The sequence below is a fragment of the Fringilla coelebs genome, assembly GCF_963513975.1.
Source record: "Fringilla coelebs genome assembly, chromosome: 20".
In the NCBI taxonomy this organism is placed as follows: domain Eukaryota; kingdom Metazoa; phylum Chordata; class Aves; order Passeriformes; family Fringillidae; genus Fringilla; species Fringilla coelebs.
In genome coordinates, this window is record NC_140046.1 from 2,121,548 (window position 1) to 2,141,164 (window position 19,617).

The window sequence follows — 19,617 nt, forward strand, 5'->3', positions numbered from 1 at the left end:
ATGTGTATTTATCTAGGTCTTGCTCACGTGCCAGGAATGTCTATGCAAATTATTTGAGATTAATACAAATTATTTGTTTTCTTTACTTGTCAGTAAATATGAAGGAGAAGTTTTTAAACAATGGGGGGGGAGGTTTTCACACTTATTCATGGAACTGTGTGAATCAGGTCCTGGAATTCCAGAGGAATATCAGCTCTGCTGTATTTCAGCCTTTGCTTTGACTTGTGTTGACACTTGTGTCCCACAGTCCCTTCTGTGCAGTTTTCCTGGCACTAACAATTATCACACAAATAACTTCATTGTGGTTTTTCCAGATACAATCTTCCTCCAATGTAATGGTAACATCAGTCCTGTCAGTGCAGGGAAGGGAACCTTGAAGGAGGACAGAGAGTAAAGGTGCCATTATTACTTTTGAGCAGCTCAAAGATCCTTTTTGCCCCTTGCCAAATATTGATGGCAAAACTCTGATTTTTGCCATAGGTATCAATCCAGTTTTTCAGAAGTGTCCTTGAATGCTCATTTTTGGATTGATTTAATAAGCAGACTGTAGGAACTCATCTGCTGTCATACTGTCAGACAGAAGTTGTGTGTTTGAATTCTCACCTTAGATTTTTAGTAAGCACTTACTTTTTTGTACTTTTTCACTTTGTATTAGTGCATTTCTAGATTAAACAAATTCAGATGCAGATATTTGATGTGTTTGTTCCAGATGTTGGTGTGAGAACAGAAAAAGTTAAAAGTCAGCATAGCTCAGACACAAGGCACTGAATTGGTTGTTTTAGGAAGGCACAAACCACCTGCAATTGCAGTAAAATATCTCTGTGCAGCCAAGGCTTTCTCGCTCCTGCTCTGTGTCTGCTCCATTTGTGACTTTTCCCAATGAAAGAGAAATTACAGGAGAACCAGTAAAAAACACTTGCTACAAAGCTTTGCAAGAATTGGAATTTTATTATTTGTTATCCTGCATGGTTTTTGGGAAATTCTTCAGAAAATTAAAACACTCTGTGTTGCAGCATCAGAATAACCTCACTGATGGGTGAGAGGCTGTCGTAATTTCCAGTGTGAATTCAGGTTTTCAAGGAATTAAGTTGGAAGATAAAAAGATTACTCCTGAGCTCAAGTTCCTGGAAATGTCCTTCCAGGGTTAAATGAATCTCATCTTGGAGCTTGGTACCGATGTGAGAGGTATCAGAAAAGGGGGAAAGAGGAAAAGGGGTTTTGCATTTTCACACCGTGTTTGTTCCTACAATTCCAAGGGCATTTTCAACTTGGAAAAGTCTGCCCATTTGAACATGTGTAACAAGGAGCACAGGGATGGCAGATCTCCAGCCAGGATCACTTGTCTGATAAGGTCCCTTCTCCCAGCACGCTGCCCATCCCCACTGGGAATGGTGGGAGTGGGGATCCCCCATCCCAACCAGCCCCTCCAAACTGCTTTTGTGATAGGTGTGGCACAGAAATGCAGCTTTATTAAACAGCCAAATAAATGACTGAGGGCTGACCTCAGCTGAGGCTTTATCACTGCTGCCCTGCTGGTGAACTCTCAGGCAGAGCTTTTCCATGGAATTCAGCATTTCATCACTCCTGGGTGGAAAGGGTTAATGCTGCTCTCGGAAGCTGCGTGGAAACACAAGACCTGTGACTCCTCAGGGAAAGGCTTCCAGGGCAGCACCAAAACGAATCATTTGTTCAGCTTTTCAGTTGTTTTTTCAAATTTCTTTCTCAGTGTAAAGCCATCTTGAATCTCCAGTAAAATGTAAAAGTATTTCCCAAGGGAGAAATACAGCGAGCAGGCAGGGGGGATGCTGCTCCCTGGGCTGTGGTTTTGCAGCTTCCCTAATCTTGACAGCTCTGGTAGTTGCCCCTGGGATAGAAAGAGCAAAAAAAAAATTCAGATCAGTCCATAAAGTTCCTGTTGGTTTGAAAGCAAAACCATCTGCTGGAGCCATGAAGTTTGTTAGGGAGTTCAGTAACAGGAAAGCCTGCAGTTGATCAGCTGTGCTCTCTGAAACAGGCAGGAGGATTCAGAGTAGGGAGCCAGGAGATGTGGGGAGCATGAGGGCAGCAGCAAAATGGGTCAAAATGATGGGTTTGTTCTTTGGTTTCAAGTACAAACTTCAGGGAAGAGAAGTGGGTGCTGTGATTTCATATTCAGATTGTAGTGTGAATCCTCAGGAAAACACACATTGCTGTGCCATTGACTTAGTTTAAAAGCTTTTTTTTTATTATTATTTTTAATAAAGCATTCAGCAGTAAGTCTGATTTTGTGTTTTGTGGGTTTTTTCCAGTGGTGCCTCCGGGGAGCCCTGGGCCCATCACCCGGCACGAGTCCTACGACAGCCTGGCCTCCGACCACAGCGGGCAGGAGGACGAGGAGTGGCTGTCCCAGGTAGGCTCTGAGGGCTTCCAGCTCAGCACAGCAGCACTGGCAGCCTCTGGAAGCAAAATTCCCACCTTTCCTCCAAGTGGGAAGTAACCTTCCAGCAGCCAGGGTGTTGCTGTGCGTGAACCAGTGCTGAGTGTGGGTATGGATGTGATGGTCCCAAAGCAGGCAAAGCATTCCTGACACACTCACAGCCCTGGGAAGCCCAGCATGAAGTGGGAAATTTCAGCTGGCAGCAGCAAGTGAGCTGCCTCCCTTGGTCTCCTGGCCTGGTCCTTTTTGGGCAGGGATGAAGGAGGTTGGCAGGATGGTGGTGCCTTTTGGGAGGTGACCTTCCTTTGGCAATAAAAATGGGCAGTAGCTGGTTTACTTCCTTCCTTCCTTCCTTCCTTCCTTCCTTCCCTGGTTATCATTTCCTGCTGAGAATTGCTGTGACTTCTGGCCAGATAGAAATACTGCATTGCTTTAAAACTATCATGCTTGGTGGAGGGTTTTTATATCTTCAAGTCTAATCTTGGTCTTGTTATCCAGTCTTGCTTTGTCTCAGTCAATGAAGCTTCTCTCTAAGAACTCAGTAAATACTTGACCATTTGGCTCAGAACCTCAGTGTAAGAATGTAGGTCATGAATAATACACTGAGAATTAGTTCCTGTTAGAAATGAAAGGTTAGAGTTAAATAAATAAATAAAATTTACAAATGCTCTGGATTTGCCAAAGCAATTACAAGGTACCTGATCCATGGAATTCACCCTGACAAATTAGGTGGGTTTCCTCTGGTTTAAGAACAATGTTGTTATGGGAGTGATGCATTAAATGTGTTGCTGGGGTGTATGGCATAAATATGAAATATTTATGGATGGGATTTGCTTCTCCCACTGGTGAATAAATCATACACAGCTTTTTCCTGAAATGAGAGGTTAGGTTTCCACATGGACCTGTCCAGGAGGAGCATTCACTGGGGAACCCAGCCATGTGAATTCATTTACCTGTCTGAGGTTTCAGATGTGGCTGCACATTGAGGTGTCTCATTTGTTTGTGCTGTGTCTGATTTCTCAGAGCACAAAGATGATGAAACTTCTCAATCAGGGCAGTCAACAGGAATTTTATCTCTCAGCTCATTGGGAGCAGATTTCACCTGTAGTTTTCCACTTCCCCAGGACTGTTTGGAGGTATTTCCTTATTTTACTGTTTTGGTGAAACCTCAGGGAAAAAGAGATTATGGCAAACCTACATTACGGCTGTTTGTTTATTACTAATTCTTGGAAGATACAAGATGTCAACAGAACTTAGACTGCTTGAACTTCACCACATCCATCCCTCTAGAAGAGTAAATAAATTTACAGAGGGAAATAAAAATCCCAAGTGATATCACAGAACAGGGCTAATTCTGAGGATGCTCCTGGAATGCTGAATTCCTGCTGAGAGCAGGAGTGATGAGAGCCCTCGGAGCACGGCGACGCTGGCGCTCCCCGAGCAAGCCACTTCAGATTAAGCCTAAAGTGCAAGGATGTTTTTCAAAATTAAAGTGTTGTTATCAACAGCAACAGCAAGCAGTGAAAAAACACCGCCCTTCACTTCAGCTTTTCAATTGGAACAGTGGGTAATGTGTGCTGTCAGTGGGAAGTAGATACAATATGTTTGTCCTGCACACAACAGGAGAGTGAATAGGAACATCTGGCCATAGCCTCAGTAAAATTGCAAAGGCATCTGTTTACCTCTCGGCTCTGTGACACTGATGGTTTCAAGCTTAAAATACACAGATTACTTTATCTGTGGCCTAATTTACGCTGCTACATAAAAGCTACTTGCCTCAGAAAGGGCTGCAGCCAAGCTGAGTTAGGCTGAGCTAAATGCAAAGATGGAAATAGAGCTGCCTAGGTTGTGGTTGTTGTCTGACATGAGCAGAGAACTGACATCAGCCAGGGTTTCAAATTGCTCCTTAAAGATGGAGAATCACTACAAAAATCTGTTCTCATGAATTCTCTGCTAATTTGCATTTCTGCTGTGAAACTGATTATTGTTTTAGCAGAAACTGAGAGGTACTTCATAGTCTGTTTTCTGTTCTAAAAGTATGAGTTCACCAGAGCTTAATAATTTCATTTTATCATTCCCCTTCTGATCTTTAAAAGCGCTCTTTGATTTTTAGTCTTGTATTGCATGATCTTTCCAGCCTTAATGATTCTATTCTCTTGATTACAGAAGTTGTATGCTTTGTTTACCCTTTTATTTACAGTTTTCCTGATCACAAACACCCTACTTCTGTTGAATTGTCAGAATTTTGGTTGAACAGATGTGTTTGTGTGTGGCACATCCATGGTTGTGTTCCTGTGCTGAGCATGACCTGGGCTCATCCCAGCACTCTTCCCATGGCTCTGGGTTATGGATCTTGTGCTTCCCACAGGATGCTCCATGCCAGCCTCTCCTCACGTGTGCCAACAGGAATTAGGAGCTGTGCTTTGCAGTCCAGCTCTCACTGTGTCCATGGGAAGCAGTTGAAGCTGTGAACTTTCCCAAAGCAGCTGTAACAAAGCTGGAAGGAGCTTTCTGGAAGCGCTTCCCTCCCTGCTTGGGGATGTCTGAGGGGTGTGGGCCCTTGGTTCCTCTCTCTGTTCCATGCAGATTCAGGCAGAAATGTGTTCCCTGTCAGTCATAGCATTTGAGTTTTGGGGTGTATTTCATCATGGCAAGGGGAGGAAGGAACAGGATCAGGTGAAGTGGTGGCCAGGATGAAGCTTTGATCTTAGAACAATTTAAGAACTGGAGTTCAGTGTCCTGAAGCTGGTGGTTCACGAGCTCTCAAGTCTCTGCAAGGAGCTCTTGGCTTTGGCTGAAGCCTCATTCTCCAGCAAAGACATCCCCAACTTTGCTTTGTTAAACATTCCTCCAAGCACCCTGGCTCAGAGCACCCTTCTCACCCGAGAACAGCGGGATTCCAGGAGTCCAGCACACCACAGGAACCCCTCATCACCTGGAGCTGCAGCTCTCTGTTAATCCCTGCCCATATCCCTTCCCCAGGTGGAAATTGTGACTCACACGGGGCCTCACCGCCGCCTGTGGATGGGCCCCCAGTTCCAGTTCAAAACCATCCACCCCTCGGGCCAGACCACCGTCATCTCCTCCAGCTCCTCCGTGCTGCAGTCGCACGGGCCCAGCGACACCCCCCAGCCTCTCCTGGACTTTGACACCGATGATCTCGATCTCAACAGCCTCAGGTAAAAATAAAACCAATTTCCAGCTGTCTGACACTTGTTGTGTGGAGGATGTGTCACAGTTTTTATCAGGCTTGTGCAGAGGAAGGTTTTGGAAGGGTGGGAGAGCTCGTGATGCACCAGTGAGAAAAATCCGTCCAGGCCAAGCGGCTCAGGTTCCTTTTGCTGTCCCTTCTTGGGCACGTGGCAGGCTAAGGCAGCACAAAGTCTGGTGGCCTTGCTCAGTGTCCTCTTGCCTTTCACAGTTTCTGCATTGCTTATTAAATTCATTTTCTCAGACGTGAGTGGGAGCTTTGTGCCATGAATTTAGACAGCGGTCAGTGTGTTGGAACAGTAAGTGAACTTTTGGAATGTTTTCTTCCTCCCTGTTTTTATTTTTTTCCCACTCCTTTTTTTCCTTCCCTGTAATTCTTTTTCATGTATTTTATTCATCTGGTTTTGGACATTAGCTGGTTTGGAATTGGGAGCAGGGGGTGGGCTTAGGGAAGGGAAGGAAGGAGAGTGAAGGTAACTGTGGGTTACATTTACTGGTGATTTGTAGAAGAGATTTATGCTCCAAGTGCTTGTGTCCTGCCCAGTGACTCCAAATTTACCAAGTTTCCATGCTCCTGACTCTGTGATTTGAAGTCCAAAGTTCTGTGGTAGGGACTTGGATTGTTTGGGATTGTGTCTGAAACTCTTAGGAGTAAAGCGGGAGAGATGGATAATGTGACTTGTCCCATGAAAAGTGGGCAGATTGTGCTTGGACTGGAAATCCGTGGGTTTGAAATGTGTGATTTTTCCTTGTGTGTAATTACTGCCACAAGTAAGGATGTAGCTGTCATTTTTTTTTTAAAGAGAAATATATATATATGTATGCACATGCAGAAAGAAAGCAGAAATAAAAAGAAGTAATACAGATCTATGTTACAAAAGGAATCAACAATTCCAAATGGGTCTTTAAAATTCTGCTGTTGAGGAGGGCAATGGAGGCTTTTGAACCAAGTTTGGGTAGGGTGAGCTTTTTCCTTTCTTCCTTTGAGGCTTCCTGAGAGCTCCCATCTGAGCCATTCTTAGGGAGTACCCACTTTGAGTCTCTGGGCAGATTATCCCAATCTCAGCTGCACCAATCAAGGGAAACCAGAACTGTCCAACGGTTTTTAGCCATTTCACAATGAAATTGCTGCTGGTCCCAGGTGATTCTCGTTTGGGTGGGATCGTGGCCAGGTGGTGGCTGTGAATTGTTTGCCCAGGGAGGGTTGGAGTCCCCATCCCTGGACCTGCTCAGAGTAGGACTGGACTGGCACTCAGTGCCATGGCTTGGGTGATGAGGAGGTGGCAGGTTGTAGTTGGACTGGATGATTTCAGGGTGCTCTCCAGCCTGGCTCAGTGTGTTTTGTTTGGACTCAGTGCCATGGTTTGGTTGATGAGGCAGTGGCAGGTCATGGGTTGGACTGGATGATTTCAGGGTGCTCTCCAGCCTGGCTCACTGGTTTGTTTGGACTCAGTGCCATGGTTTGGTTGATGAGGCAGTGGCAGGTCATGGGTTGGACTGGGTGTTTTCAGGGTGCTCTCCAGCCTGGCTCACTGCTGTGTGTGCCCCCAGGATCCAGCCCGTGCGCTCGGAGCCCGTCAGCATGCCGGGGTCCCCGCGGCCCGCGGCAGACCGGCGCGGCGTCTCCACGGTCATCGATGCTACTTCAGGTAGGAACCCCCTCATTTTCTGCTCCATATCATCAACCTGCTCTTTTGTTTTGGCTGGTAACATGTGTACTAATTATTGCCATCGAGGTTGTCCTGATTTTCTGCACCACAGGGTAAGTGCTGTCTCATACAAATACTCAATCCTGCCATAATGATGATTTTTATTTCCCCTCCTCTTACCACTCAAATGTGAAGTCACAGCATTGTGGTAAGGTCTGGACACATATTTATGTAAAGTTTAACATGAGCTATAGAATGCTAAAAATTGCCTAAACTAAAAAGCAGAACATTTACAAATACTAACACTGAAATGCTTTTATTAATGAATGCCTAAAGCATAGAATATTACAGTTCCATCTCGTTTATAAAGTAGCTTTCATTGAAATGTAATCATAAATGTAATTGATTTCTGTGAGCAGTTGGGACAACAGGAGAGTTTATCTATGTTTGTGTAATAGGCACATTTTCACTGCTCTGCTCTGAAAAGAGTGTGTAGATTTAATACTACGGTGGTTGTGTTAATATCAACAGAGTAATAGATGTACTATAAAGTTCTCTTTTCCCCTCAGTGCTGGGGAATGGGCTGTCTAAAGAAACAAGGGCAGCAGCAGAGCTTTATGTTCCAGTGCAGCTGTGCAGTGTCTGAGGGTCCTCACAGCAGGATTTTGTCAAATAAAATCTCTCACAAGTAGAATTATTAAACACACAGCATTAGTCAAACAGTCAAGTCGGAGAGGATTTTAATCTTCAGTGATTTGAAAATCCCTGGAGACTCCTGATTGGATTGAGGTTAAACTGTAAAAAGAGACTGTAACACATACAGAAAGGGGTTTCTGAAGGTTGGTTTAAAGAGAGTTAAAATAAAAGCTCCTGTTTCAGATTCTGTTTGCTGTTTGATATAAATGCTGAGTCCAAGATACTTCGTTGTTTGCCAAATGAATTTATTTGGGTATTACAGGATATTTCATATATGTGTTTATAACAGAGTTCAATAGTAACCACATTTACTTTGGATATTGAGAATTGTCCTTATAAATTGCATTTCAAATATTTAAAAATTGTTAAATTAATTCCTTTTGGGCTTAGACAAGCATCTGGTGTTGGTTATTGAAGGGGAATTTTGTTTGTTTTACTACATGGCAAAGTAATTTTGAAAATAATTGTTTGATACAGAAGAAAATATTAATGCATCAGTTATGATTTTTTTTTGCCTAGTTCATCTATGCTTATTGCTCCTACAAGGTTCCAAGTTGGAATCACAGGAGAGCTTCAGGCTGTGTATGTGACACTTGAGATTCAGAGTGATTAATGGCAGAGCTGTGCCTCACTCTCAGCTGATCCTGAGAGAGATATCAGCATTATCAGGGCAAGGATTTTCCCTCCTGTGTAGGAGCAGTGCCTTCACCTGTAACAGGGATGTGCAGTGATTCTGAAATGGGGTCATTCTGTACCTGTGGCATTCTAAAGCTGTGTTACTCCATCTGCAGCAGGAACAATGGACACACAGGGCTGTGCCTCTTCCATGCTGAACAACTGCTCCTCAGGTGTGGATGGGGCTTCAATATGAACTGACTCATGTGAATGTGAAGCCTCATTTGTAATGCCTTTAACATGTGTGTCTGTATTAAAATTGCCAAAATGCATTGTATACATTGTTAGGACACTGAAATATATTTACTGTACAGCAGTGACTCAGTTTGGTTATAGCACTTCATAAGTTCCTTGTAAACAATACATGGCTTTTGTCAGGGACATGCTGCTGGCAGTGTTTTATTTGCTTCACCCAGACAGCTTGGGTTGGAATTGATTTCTGATTCAGGGGTTTTAGCATCTCTTTGCAGGTTTTGTATTGCCTGACCCTCACTCTTTTCCATGCAGAACTTAGGGGTTCAGAGTCTAAATTGTGTGATGGTTTAGGGGTGTGAATTGTTGCAGAGTTAAGGAGACACACTGGTTTTGAGATGTCAAACTGTACTTGTAACAGGGCCCAGCAAAGGAGAGAAGAATATTTTATGCTTCTTTTCTTCTCTTCCCACCTCTGAGATGTGCAGAAAACTCCACTAATCTCAGCTGTGGATGGGAAGGGTTTGGTTTTAACACCACTCATGTCCAGCATTGGGTTTTTGTGTTCCAGTCCACCACTTCAAGTATTCTCATTTCCTGCTCTTCCCACGTGCCCTCCACAGCTGATGTTCTTTATGGAAAAGACATTTTTAGCTTTGAAGGATTTTTAAGTAGGTCATAAATTTCTCCTGCCTGAGCTGAACCAGGAAGTGATTGCTGAGCTCTGGCCCTGCACTGGGGCCTGTTGCACTTTATGAAGATGCTTATCTGCAGTTTGATTGCCTGTTGCTTGGAGATGCAACCGTGTGGCGCCTCTGCTTATCTGACTCATCACTTCTCCTTCCTATCAAAAGACTTCAAGTACATGTTTATCATCTCCATTATCCTTCTGCCATTCCCAATAGCTTCCTTCCCTCTCCCCCTTTGGTGACAATTCTGTTGTTGCATTTATTAAGCAGTTTGTGTGGGTTTTTAAAGCATGGTTTTTTTCCTCATGTGTCTCTAAAACTGTGGTGTGCTAAGGACAGTCTCATAGGATCACTTGGAAAAGTCTTCAGTTAAAAAGTGCAAAACTCTAATGCTGTTATCAATAATGAAAATTTACAGTGGCATTCTCAAGGTTGATGGCTGAATCTGTAAAGGTTACTTGGATATATGTTAAAATGTATATTACAGTTTGGTTCTCTCAACTCAAAATTCTCCTAAGACTCTTCTCTGGTTCATTTTTTTCAAGAAGTTTGCAAAAATTCAGTCACCTCAAGCTACTGGACACTTGTCCCTCAATGCACATATTTGAGTCATATGCATCATAGAGAGAATATTCCCTCAAGGATGAAATGCACTGGAATTCCAGATGCTGCTCCAGATTGGCAGTTGGAAATGTTAAAGGGGGACAACAGTGAGCTTGAGTCTTTGTAAAGCAGGAAGCCTTTGGTGATGATGCAGCAGCAGAACCGCTGCCCAGCTAGGAGCTGCTCACTGTGTGCAGCAGGCAGAGGGTGTCTGTCTGTCCCTCCTCCCCAGGCATGTGCTCAGGCTCTGGGCTTGCCTTTGGGTTAAGCCTTAGTAAGTCAGGTTCTATTCATGAGCCCAGAAATCAAAAAGAAACCTTGAAGAGTCCTGCTGTGTGCAGGTGATGCTGCAGCTGGAGGTCGCATCTGTACACACCCACCCCAGCCAGGCACCTCTGAATTGTCATCCTGTGACCTGTGGAGGAATGACACATGTCATATGTGTCACAGAGCTGAAAGAACAAACCTGCTCTCTGAATAATGAGTGATGCAGAGAGGAGGGGTGGAGGCAGGTTAGGATATCTGCACAGCCAACTCTGAGCTGGAAGAGCTCCAGGGAAAGGATTTGGCAGCAGTTGCTGGACAGGGAGTTTGCCCCCACAGCTGCACTGAGTGTTTCCCTTCAGCTGCACCCAGGTGTGGGCTCAGGTCCTCAGGTGTGCTCAGTGACTCAGTCCTGCTCATTTCAGAGAAGTGGCTGCATCTGTGTGTCTGTCTAATGGAAAGCCTTGTTTGTTCCCTCACACAAAGGGCTTTTGGACACTCACCCATCAGCCAAGTAATGATTTGGTTGCATTGCTAGTGGAGTATGAGAACATTGACAGAGGAATTGTCTAATCTCTTTTTTTGCATCAACCTCTTCCTTTCCTGCTGGGAGGAGATCTCAGAATAGAATCATAAATCTATTTCTTTCTTGCCTAGAATAAATGCAGAAATTGGGTTAGGGTTAGGGTTAGAAATTGAGTGGGAAGGATTTCAGTGAATGGCATTATTTAATGAGTAAAATTAATTTGTAGAAGAAAAAGATCCTGAGGATTCTTTTCCTCATTAATTGTGTGTGGGGTGGGGGGAACCTTAATGTTCTCAACTGAAACCTGATGAGTGCTGTGCTGCAGGGGGATGCACACATCATTTTTTAATGAAGATTGTTTATTGCTGTTGTATGAAACTCTGACAATACTAAGCTCTCTTCTGGTTACTTCAATCAATGCCCACTTAAAATCAGCTTGTAATTTAGTACTTCCCTCTCTTTTGTGTGTGACTGGCTGGTCATGGACAGAGAGTTCTGCCTGCAGAGGGTTTGATGAACAGAAGAATTGACTGGGGCTTTGTGGGGGAGGGAGTTGTCCTTTTATTGTTCATCAGCACACCTGTGAGGTAGAGACCACGGGACAAATTTTTACTGTCCAGCAATGCTCTCACTTGGAATTTAATAAACACTTCTGCTGTCACACCTTAAACCATCTGAGCTCCTTTCTGTTGTGTGCACAATCAAATATTTATTCCCAAACGCTGTAGAGCACAAAGTGCTGCCTGGGAGCAGTGCAGATCAGTTATTCAGGTAGTAAAGATGTGAGAATGCAGCTGGCAGATGAAGTCACCACCATTGTGAATTCCCAGGCTGTCCCTGCTGCCACAGGCAATAAATGCCAGGCTGAGCCAGGGCTGGGCTCCCCGTGCAGGAGCTCGGGTGTCAGGGCTGCTGAGCTGCCTGCCTGAGTGGCTGCAGGGCCATGAAATGGATCTGGGCTGCAGTCCTTGACCTGAACCTGTAATTACCTGCCTGGGATAAAGGTGGTTTGTTGTGGCAGATAGAGATTGCACTCCGGGCTGCAGAGGATAATGCTGAGCTTTGAAGGCAAGGAGGGGGTTTGGCCCCTGGGCTGTTCTTCACAGTAATTGAGAGGTTTTAATAATGGGCAGAGAACAAGCTGCTCTTAGGGGGCATCACCTGTTCAGTAACACAGAAAAACCAACCCAGCACTGCTTGGTTTGTACTACTCATCCTGTCAGCCTGAATTTACATGAGTTTAAGTTATGTTTCTTTCCTGGAATAACTTCTGTGCTGATCCTGTTAATGTATCTATTTAAAATGCTTATTATGTTACCTATTTGCATAACATTTTATGCATTGTTCCCTGACTGGTGACAGCACGTGGGACATCTCGGGTATCTTTGTTTCCTCACATGCATTCCTGCTCTCTCCATCCAGCTCATCTGCCTTGCTAAGTGTGTGTGTGCATGAGCTGCATAATGCAAAATTCTGGTACTTAGAATGTTTTCAACTTGATTTATTTCATCTAATTTGAGAAAATGTTATCTGATGATTTTTGAAGAGAGCCTTAAGACAGAACTGACTCCAGCAGGCTCCAAGATGCCAATGCAGTGTACATGATTGCATCTGCAAACAGCCATGCCCTATAGACTGGGGAGATGTGAGGAGGAATTGAAGTGACCTGACACTACTGATGGGGCACTTGCTGCTGGATCATTGCCTGGACTGGGAAAAGACTCAGCTGCAGGGATCCATGGAGTAGCATTAATGTCTTGGAACACTGGTGGGTGTTTTCTGGAGGCAGGAGAAGTACACTGGAGAGGACAGGCATGGGAGCAGTGAGTGAAAGGCAGCACAATCATTAGATGCTGATTTAATTTTCCACCCTGTGATGATTGTGGGTGGTTTAGTCAGTTCTGGAGGTGGCAGCTCACTCCCCACAGCACAATGTGGTGATGTGGGGCAGCTTTGCCCTGCAAGGGACAGAGGAGGCTCCTCATCCCAGTGTGCCTGTGGTACAGCTGAGCAGCCTGATAGTGATTGAAGCAGTTCATCTCTTCTGAGATGGTTGCATTTCAAACCCAGCCTGTATCAGCTTAAAAAAAACTGCTGCTGCATGCATCTGATTTCAGTGGTGCACGTGAAAATCAGAACTCAGCAATTTCTAGACCCTGCTGTGTTGGGTGGAATTTGACTTTAAGCAGTTGAGGTTCCTGGAGGTGCTGCTCTCCTTGCTCACCTCTCACAGGTGATTTTTGGCCCAGCAGTTCCTCTCTGAGTGAGCTGAGGCCTCCCCAGCATGGTAACCAAATCCAGGGGAGTGGGGCTTTTCTTCCCCAGCAAGATAAGTTGCAGTGGGGCCCCAGGGGCCCTGATAATGGTCCCTGGCACAGTGCTGCTGCTCCCAGACAGTTGTTCCTGTGTCACACAACCTGCCTGACGTGTGTTCAGGGCTCCATTAGTGCAGCCTCTGCAGTGTCTCACTGCTCAAGTGTGAGCCACTACCTTCCAGTTGGGGAAGGCACCTTCAGTTCACATCAGCTGAAAAATTGCACTGGGCTAGAGCATGGTGTAAGCACAGAAATGCCATGGGTTATTTAGGGGGCAAAAAATCATCTTGTTATCCTGGGTATTTTGTGCTAGTTAAAAAAAACTCATTCTTAATACGAGAGATTCCGATGTGGCCCTTAATTATCTTTGATTAGCAGCTGTTAATGCTGTGTGTAGGTAGCTTTAAAGCTCTGAAGAAGTGGGAAGTGTTGATTCTAATCATATCTGACACCACAATCTTCTGTGGAGCAACACATGAGCTGAGATTCCCGATGGGCTCCTGCAGGATACAATATTTATTATAGCTGGAGATCTAAGAGCTCCCAGCTACTGTTAAACTTACAAGAGATCCAGAAACCTCAGTGTCTGTACTTGTGTTTTGAGAGATTGCACAGAAATAACACACCGCTGGTATTTGCAGGCAGCGTGTGCGTTGACATTTCTGCTCTTTTCCTACACTGCTTAAAGGAAGCATTTTGCAAATCTTTATATTTTTATAAGCTTGTAACATATTCTAATCTAGACTATTAATCTAGACTGCTTGAAATGGCCTTAAAATGGATGTGCAAATTAAAAGAGTATTTGAATTTTGGAGGGAGTGTTGTTTCAGGGAAAGCTTTATTTGTGATCAGTTTTTAATAGAGATCTTTTTATTTAGTGATTTCATTAATTGGGATTTACCTTTCAAAGTATTTGCTCACCATTTCCCATGTTTGCTTTGAAAACATCTAAATAAGTTCTTTATTTCTTGTTGCCACTTTAGCCTGCAGTCTCTGTTAGATGTTAATGGTTTCAGCCATCAGGATTCTGGTTCTGATCCTCTTGAGATCCTCCAGCTTGTCCTGTCCTCTTTTCAGGAGGTGTTCCAGAGCATCAGCCCTTGTCCTCAGGAATCTGCAGACCCTTCCTTTTGTCTCTCAGCTTCCTCCTGCTGTAATTTTTAATGTAATATCAGCATAAGCACTTATTTTCACCACTGTTAATCCAAAAGGAGCAGGTTTTAGCAATTGTCCATTAGAGTGTGATAAGGATAAGTGAGCAGAAGTGTGGATTTGGGGATCTGGCACATAAAACTGAGCTCTTTGGCATGATAAATTAGCCAGGCGTTTCATCTGCTCCAAGGTGCACTTGAATACCTTGAGGGTGTTCCAATCACAGCCTCCTCACCCTGGCTACTCACTGGAGTAAAGATGTTCTCTGCTGGGAATAAATATTTATATTGAAGTTGAAATACAGCCCGTTGGTGCTCACTTGTGTATATATTTTATTGCCTTGGTGACGTAAGGGGTAAAGAAACAGATGGAAAATATTTTGTTTTCCTTAATTATCCACCACTGTGGGATAGCCATTGGCTTGGAGCTGTGGCTCCTCCCCTGCCTTGGACTCCATCCCTGGCATCACCCCAGGCAGATTTTAATAGTTCTTTATCTGCTGCTTGCATTGCTTTTAACTTTCACTTTTTATTACAACCCAGGCTAAATTGGGTGCTGGTCACTGCTCCAGCTCTGGCTGGAGAGCTCTGAAAAGCCAAAGCTGGTGCCAGCCCGTGGCTGCTGCAGAGAGCAGGGAAAGGAGCCCCTGAGTGTCACCATCCTCCTCCTCAGCTGCTCTGGTGTGCAAGGAGAGTCCTGGAGGCCCCAAGCTCCAGCTCTGGGGCTTTTATTCCTGCTTGGAGCAGCCCAGCTGGGATGTCCTCCTTCCAAAGGGAGCATGGAGGGTCTGAGGGAGCACGGGAAGCCCTCAGAGTTAAACCTGGTGCTGCTCCCCTTGTGGAGCTGAGAACAAGCAGGGCACACCCAGCAAGGACAGAAAACAGGTTTGGGGTTATTGGCATCACTGTCCTGGGATCTCTGCAGGTGAGAGGTGCTCCCTGAGCCCTGGTGCCCCGAGGCTCTGCTCCACACAGGTCTGGAAAATGGAGCAAGGGAAAAGCAGAAGGTGCTGATATGAACAACATATGGTTTTTGCTGGAGTTTGGCCACAGATTTAAGGCCTCAGAGTGGATTCCTGGGGCCTTGGTATCCTATCCCAAAACCAACACACAAGCCTTTCCAAATACATTTTATAAGCTCTGTGATTGTAATAGTGCTAGCAAAAATCCCATGTCCCCAGGTCAGCTGGGGTGCAGAGCATCCTCTCCTGAAATCCCAGGCTTGCCCAGCCTTTCCTCCCTGGCATTTCCCTGCAGCAGCAGCAGCAGCAGCAGGGCAGCCCTTTGTGCCTGGTGTGGAGCAGCCTGGGGCTCTGCACAGCTGCTTTCCCTGCAGCTCCCTCACATCTGCTCAGAGCAGGGCTCCCTGCCTGGCCCTGTGGCACAGCTGGCCCTGGCTCCCCACTGCCCACCTGGGCTGCAGGAGAGCTGCTGGCTCTGTGGGGCACAGCTGGCAGGAGGGGGTGTTTTGGGAACTGGCTCTGCCATCCCCTTTGTGCTGCCTTTCCTTTCTGTGCCTTTTGTGCTTTTGGTGTGAGAAGTGGCACATTCATAGCATCTTTCAATTTTGGGACACTGTAAAGAATCCTGACTGTTCACTCCAGGAGAGTGCTACCTACTTAACTTTACTTGGATGCAAAAAAGCAGGAGAAGGCACTGTTGCAGTAAGACTCTTGCTAGCTCCTTGCAGTTCCCATTAATTGGGATTTTCACCTGGAGGTGAGAACAAGCAGGGCACACAGAAAGCAGGGTTTCTGTCCTTGCTGGGTGTGCCCTGCTTGTTCTCAGCTCCACAAGGGGAGCAGCACCAGGTTTAACTCTGAGGACTTCCCGTGCTCCCTCAGACCCTCCATGCTCCCTTTGGAAGGAGGACATCCCAGCTGGGCTGCTCCAAGCAGGAATAAAAGCCCCAGAGCTGGAGCTTGGGGCCTCCAGGACTCTCCTTGCACACCAGAGCAGCTGAGGAGGAGGATGGTGACACTCAGGGGCTCCTTTCACCCTGTGCTCCCATTCCCTGCCTCTATAATTTACAGCAGGAATGCTGAGCAAACCACTGAGTACTCTACTTTTTGCCCATCATTTAAAATATATTTTAAAAATAAGGATGATTTTACTTGTGATAGAATGTAAGATGTGGTAAATGGCTGTAGATCATCTGCAAAGTTTTTGTGTTGCTGGTGGATTTTTAACAAGCAGAAAGTTGCTGTGGAAGAATTTGGAGAAGCAAAAAGTGCTCTGGTAGTCTTTTGGTTTTGGTGTTTGTATTCAAACTCTAGGAAAAAAACCCAAATAAAAGCAAACCAGCACTCAGTATACAGAGAAATGCTTGCAGGGAGCTGCATCTTAGCACTAAAGTTAGATAAAAAATTCACTGTATTGTAAGTGAACCATTTCCCCCTTGATTTGTGTCCAAAATATGAGGAAAAATCTTGCAGCTGCATTATGCATTTTACAAAAGAACATATGCATGCATTTAAATCATTTACATTTCATCTTTGCTTCTCTTATTTTTAACCCATATTATGGTGAGTGACAGCGTGTTTGGAAAACTGAGGTTGAAAGCAAAGTTTAAACTTTGATGCCCAGTAAGCTGAACTGCCAGCAGTGCTTCACTATTTCATGATTTAGTTTCAAAGTTTGGCTCATGCTTTTTTCTTTCTCTCCAATGAAACATGATTGAAACTTTGTGAATCTGCCTGACCAAAAAAAAAAATTCAATTATACTGCAGTTGGTTTGTGCTGGTCCTACAGCTCCTGCAGAGGAAGGTGCATCCTGGGAGGATGCACAGCTTAAAGATGATCAGGGCTCAGTGAGATTATTCATTGGTGATCATGAGGTGGTATCAAATATTCCCCATGCTATGAAATGGTTTTTGCTGGGGGCTGAGGAGGGGAAGGTGGGGGGGCACCAGCTCTGTCTGCTGTGGCCGTTTCTAGCACTGCTCCCTTCAACTCAGCTGCTCCACTTCTGCAGCAGGAGCTGACAGGGAGTTTGGACTGGGGGTGTGATGTTTTGTTCAGTGCCATCAGCAGGCAGCACCCCCCACTGCTGTGCATGAGCAAATAAAATCCAGCTTTATTGGCCCAGTTCTGGCCTTTTAATAACCCTTGAGTGAGGGATTGTGCAAGGCGTGAAGTGCGAGCGCCCGCTCGGGTCACGGCTCGGGGAGGGGACAGGGAGCTGGCACAGGGCACAGGTGAGAGCTGCCCCCTTTGCCAGGGGACAGGGAGCTGGCACAGGGCACAGGTGAGAGCTGCCCCCTTTGCCAGGGGATGGTGGAGCTGGCACAGGGCACAGGTGAGAGCTGCCCCCTTTGCCAAGGGACAGGGAGCTGGCACAGGGCACAGGTGAGAGCTGCCCCCTTTGCCAGGGGACAGGGAGCTGGGCTGTGCAGGGCAGCAGTGCCATGCAGAGGTGCCCAATGGTGCTGGGAACTGGGGTTTGTCACCTTCCCCTCGTCCCACAGAGCTGCCCTGGTGTGGCACTGCCACCAGAGAGGTGGCAGGACACGGTGCCAACACTCCAAGCTGCCCTGTGGGAGCCAGCCCCAGCCTGGGCTCTGTCACACAGCCAGACTGGTCCAGGTACCAGAGCTGGGGTCCATTGCTGCCTCTGAGCCCTGGGGCTGGCAGGGCCAGTTTGACACACAGAGAGCCACAGGGGGTGCTTGTAAATGTAGGTTTGAAACTGGGATATTTGCACTCAACTCTTGGATTCAGAGCTCAAAATACAGAGGGAATTTCATCCCTAACAGCTTGCAGAAATTTTTCCTCATTGTCTTCACCTTCCACAAGAGTTAATCTTCCAGTTCTTAATTTATTTTGCTGCTAAAGATTGACTTATAATTGAGGATGTCACGTGGAGGACCTGTAACTTATTTGTATATCCATCCTTGCATGTTTAAAACCAAGTCAAGAAACTAATGAGGTTACAAAAATATTGCTGATCCTGAAGCAAATACAGTTGGAGAACATATGCTTTGGTTTTACATTTCTGCCTGTAAAAGGTGACATGTCCTGTGTTTGTCATTTAATTTAACATTCTATATATTTTTAAACGGCTGTATGATTTGAAATCTCCAGATGCCAGGCTTTGTGCTAAATGAGGTTGACAGTTCAGTGATGTGGAAGGCCATTATCTCACCTTTGTGCTTCTAAACTGTAGCCACTTGCCTTTGCCTGCTCATAATGCATTTACTGCCTTACAGCCCAGGAATTTTTAACACCTATTGAAAGCATTAATTAGCTATGCCACACTGATGAGCACTTTAAGTGAAAAGCAAGAATTGATGCTGCTCTTTGAGTTGGTATTTCTCCCACTTCAGAGGGTAAGGAGTACCTAGAGAAATGAAACCCCCATATTCCCAGCCCTGACTGTGCCCTGCCATCAGCACAAGTGACAGTGCCACATCTGAGCTTCTGTCCCCATCCCATCCCTGTCAGTGCCTGGGACATGAGGCCATGTCCTGATAAACAGCTCTAAATGGCCCCATCCCTGCCAGCTGGTGCTATCTATAAACCAATAAACCAAAATTCAGCCTTTTGCATCCCATTACTGCTGTCCTGAGTCAGCAGGTCTCAGATAGGATCATTTTTGCCTTGGAAAAGGGATAATCATTACTTGGCCTGTTGAAGTTCAGTAACACAAGAATAAATGTGGCAATTGGATCTTAAAGCTCACCAGCCTGAAACTCTCCCTCTTGTCTGATGGGGCCTCCAGTGCCTTTGATCACCATTTTCTCCTCTTTCTCAGCAATCTTCTTGGTTTTCCCCACTTTCCTGGGCCCTTGTGACAGTGTTCTGCTGCAGATCCCAGCTGTGCTCAGGCACCAGAAGGTTTGTATGATTACTCAGCATTTGGTTCCCATATATAGCAAAAGTATGTCTGGAGAAAATATTCTTATACATGTTTCCAGGCAATAGGATCAAAGCCCTCTCGAGGTTCTCAGCTTTAATTTATCTCTTCTTGCTTGCTGTAGAAGGAGCATCAAATGGAATCCATGCTTGTGGGAGGGAAGGGAGCCCTTTGCTTGGTAATTTTGGGAGCAACATTCAGCCCAAAGCTTCAAATCCTGCCCTTTCTGCCTCCACAGCATTGCCAAGTTCTGAATTTTGGGCTCTGTGGCTGTGTTTCTACCCAGCTGTGCCTTCTTTCTTTGAATCCTGGGACCTCTCCCATTTTTGTTTCATTTTTCCTCAGGTTTTCCTCTTGCCTCCAGTCACAGCTGCTG

At 45.5% G+C, this 19,617-nt stretch overlaps 1 protein-coding gene across 8 annotated transcripts in view; it reads left to right on the plus strand.

Moving 5' to 3' along the window:
• BCAS3 (BCAS3 microtubule associated cell migration factor) overlaps nt 1-19,617 on the plus strand; it is a 293,342-nt gene that overhangs the window by 114,598 nt on the left and 159,127 nt on the right. For all 8 annotated transcript variants that reach the window (XM_084218873.1, XM_084218875.1, XM_084218874.1 and 5 more), the window contains 3 exons: nt 2,289-2,389; nt 5,399-5,595; nt 7,178-7,275. In XM_084218873.1, the coding sequence (XP_084074999.1) occupies nt 2,289-2,389; nt 5,399-5,595; nt 7,178-7,275 (396 nt within the window). The remainder of the gene's footprint in view (nt 1-2,288; nt 2,390-5,398; nt 5,596-7,177; nt 7,276-19,617) is intronic.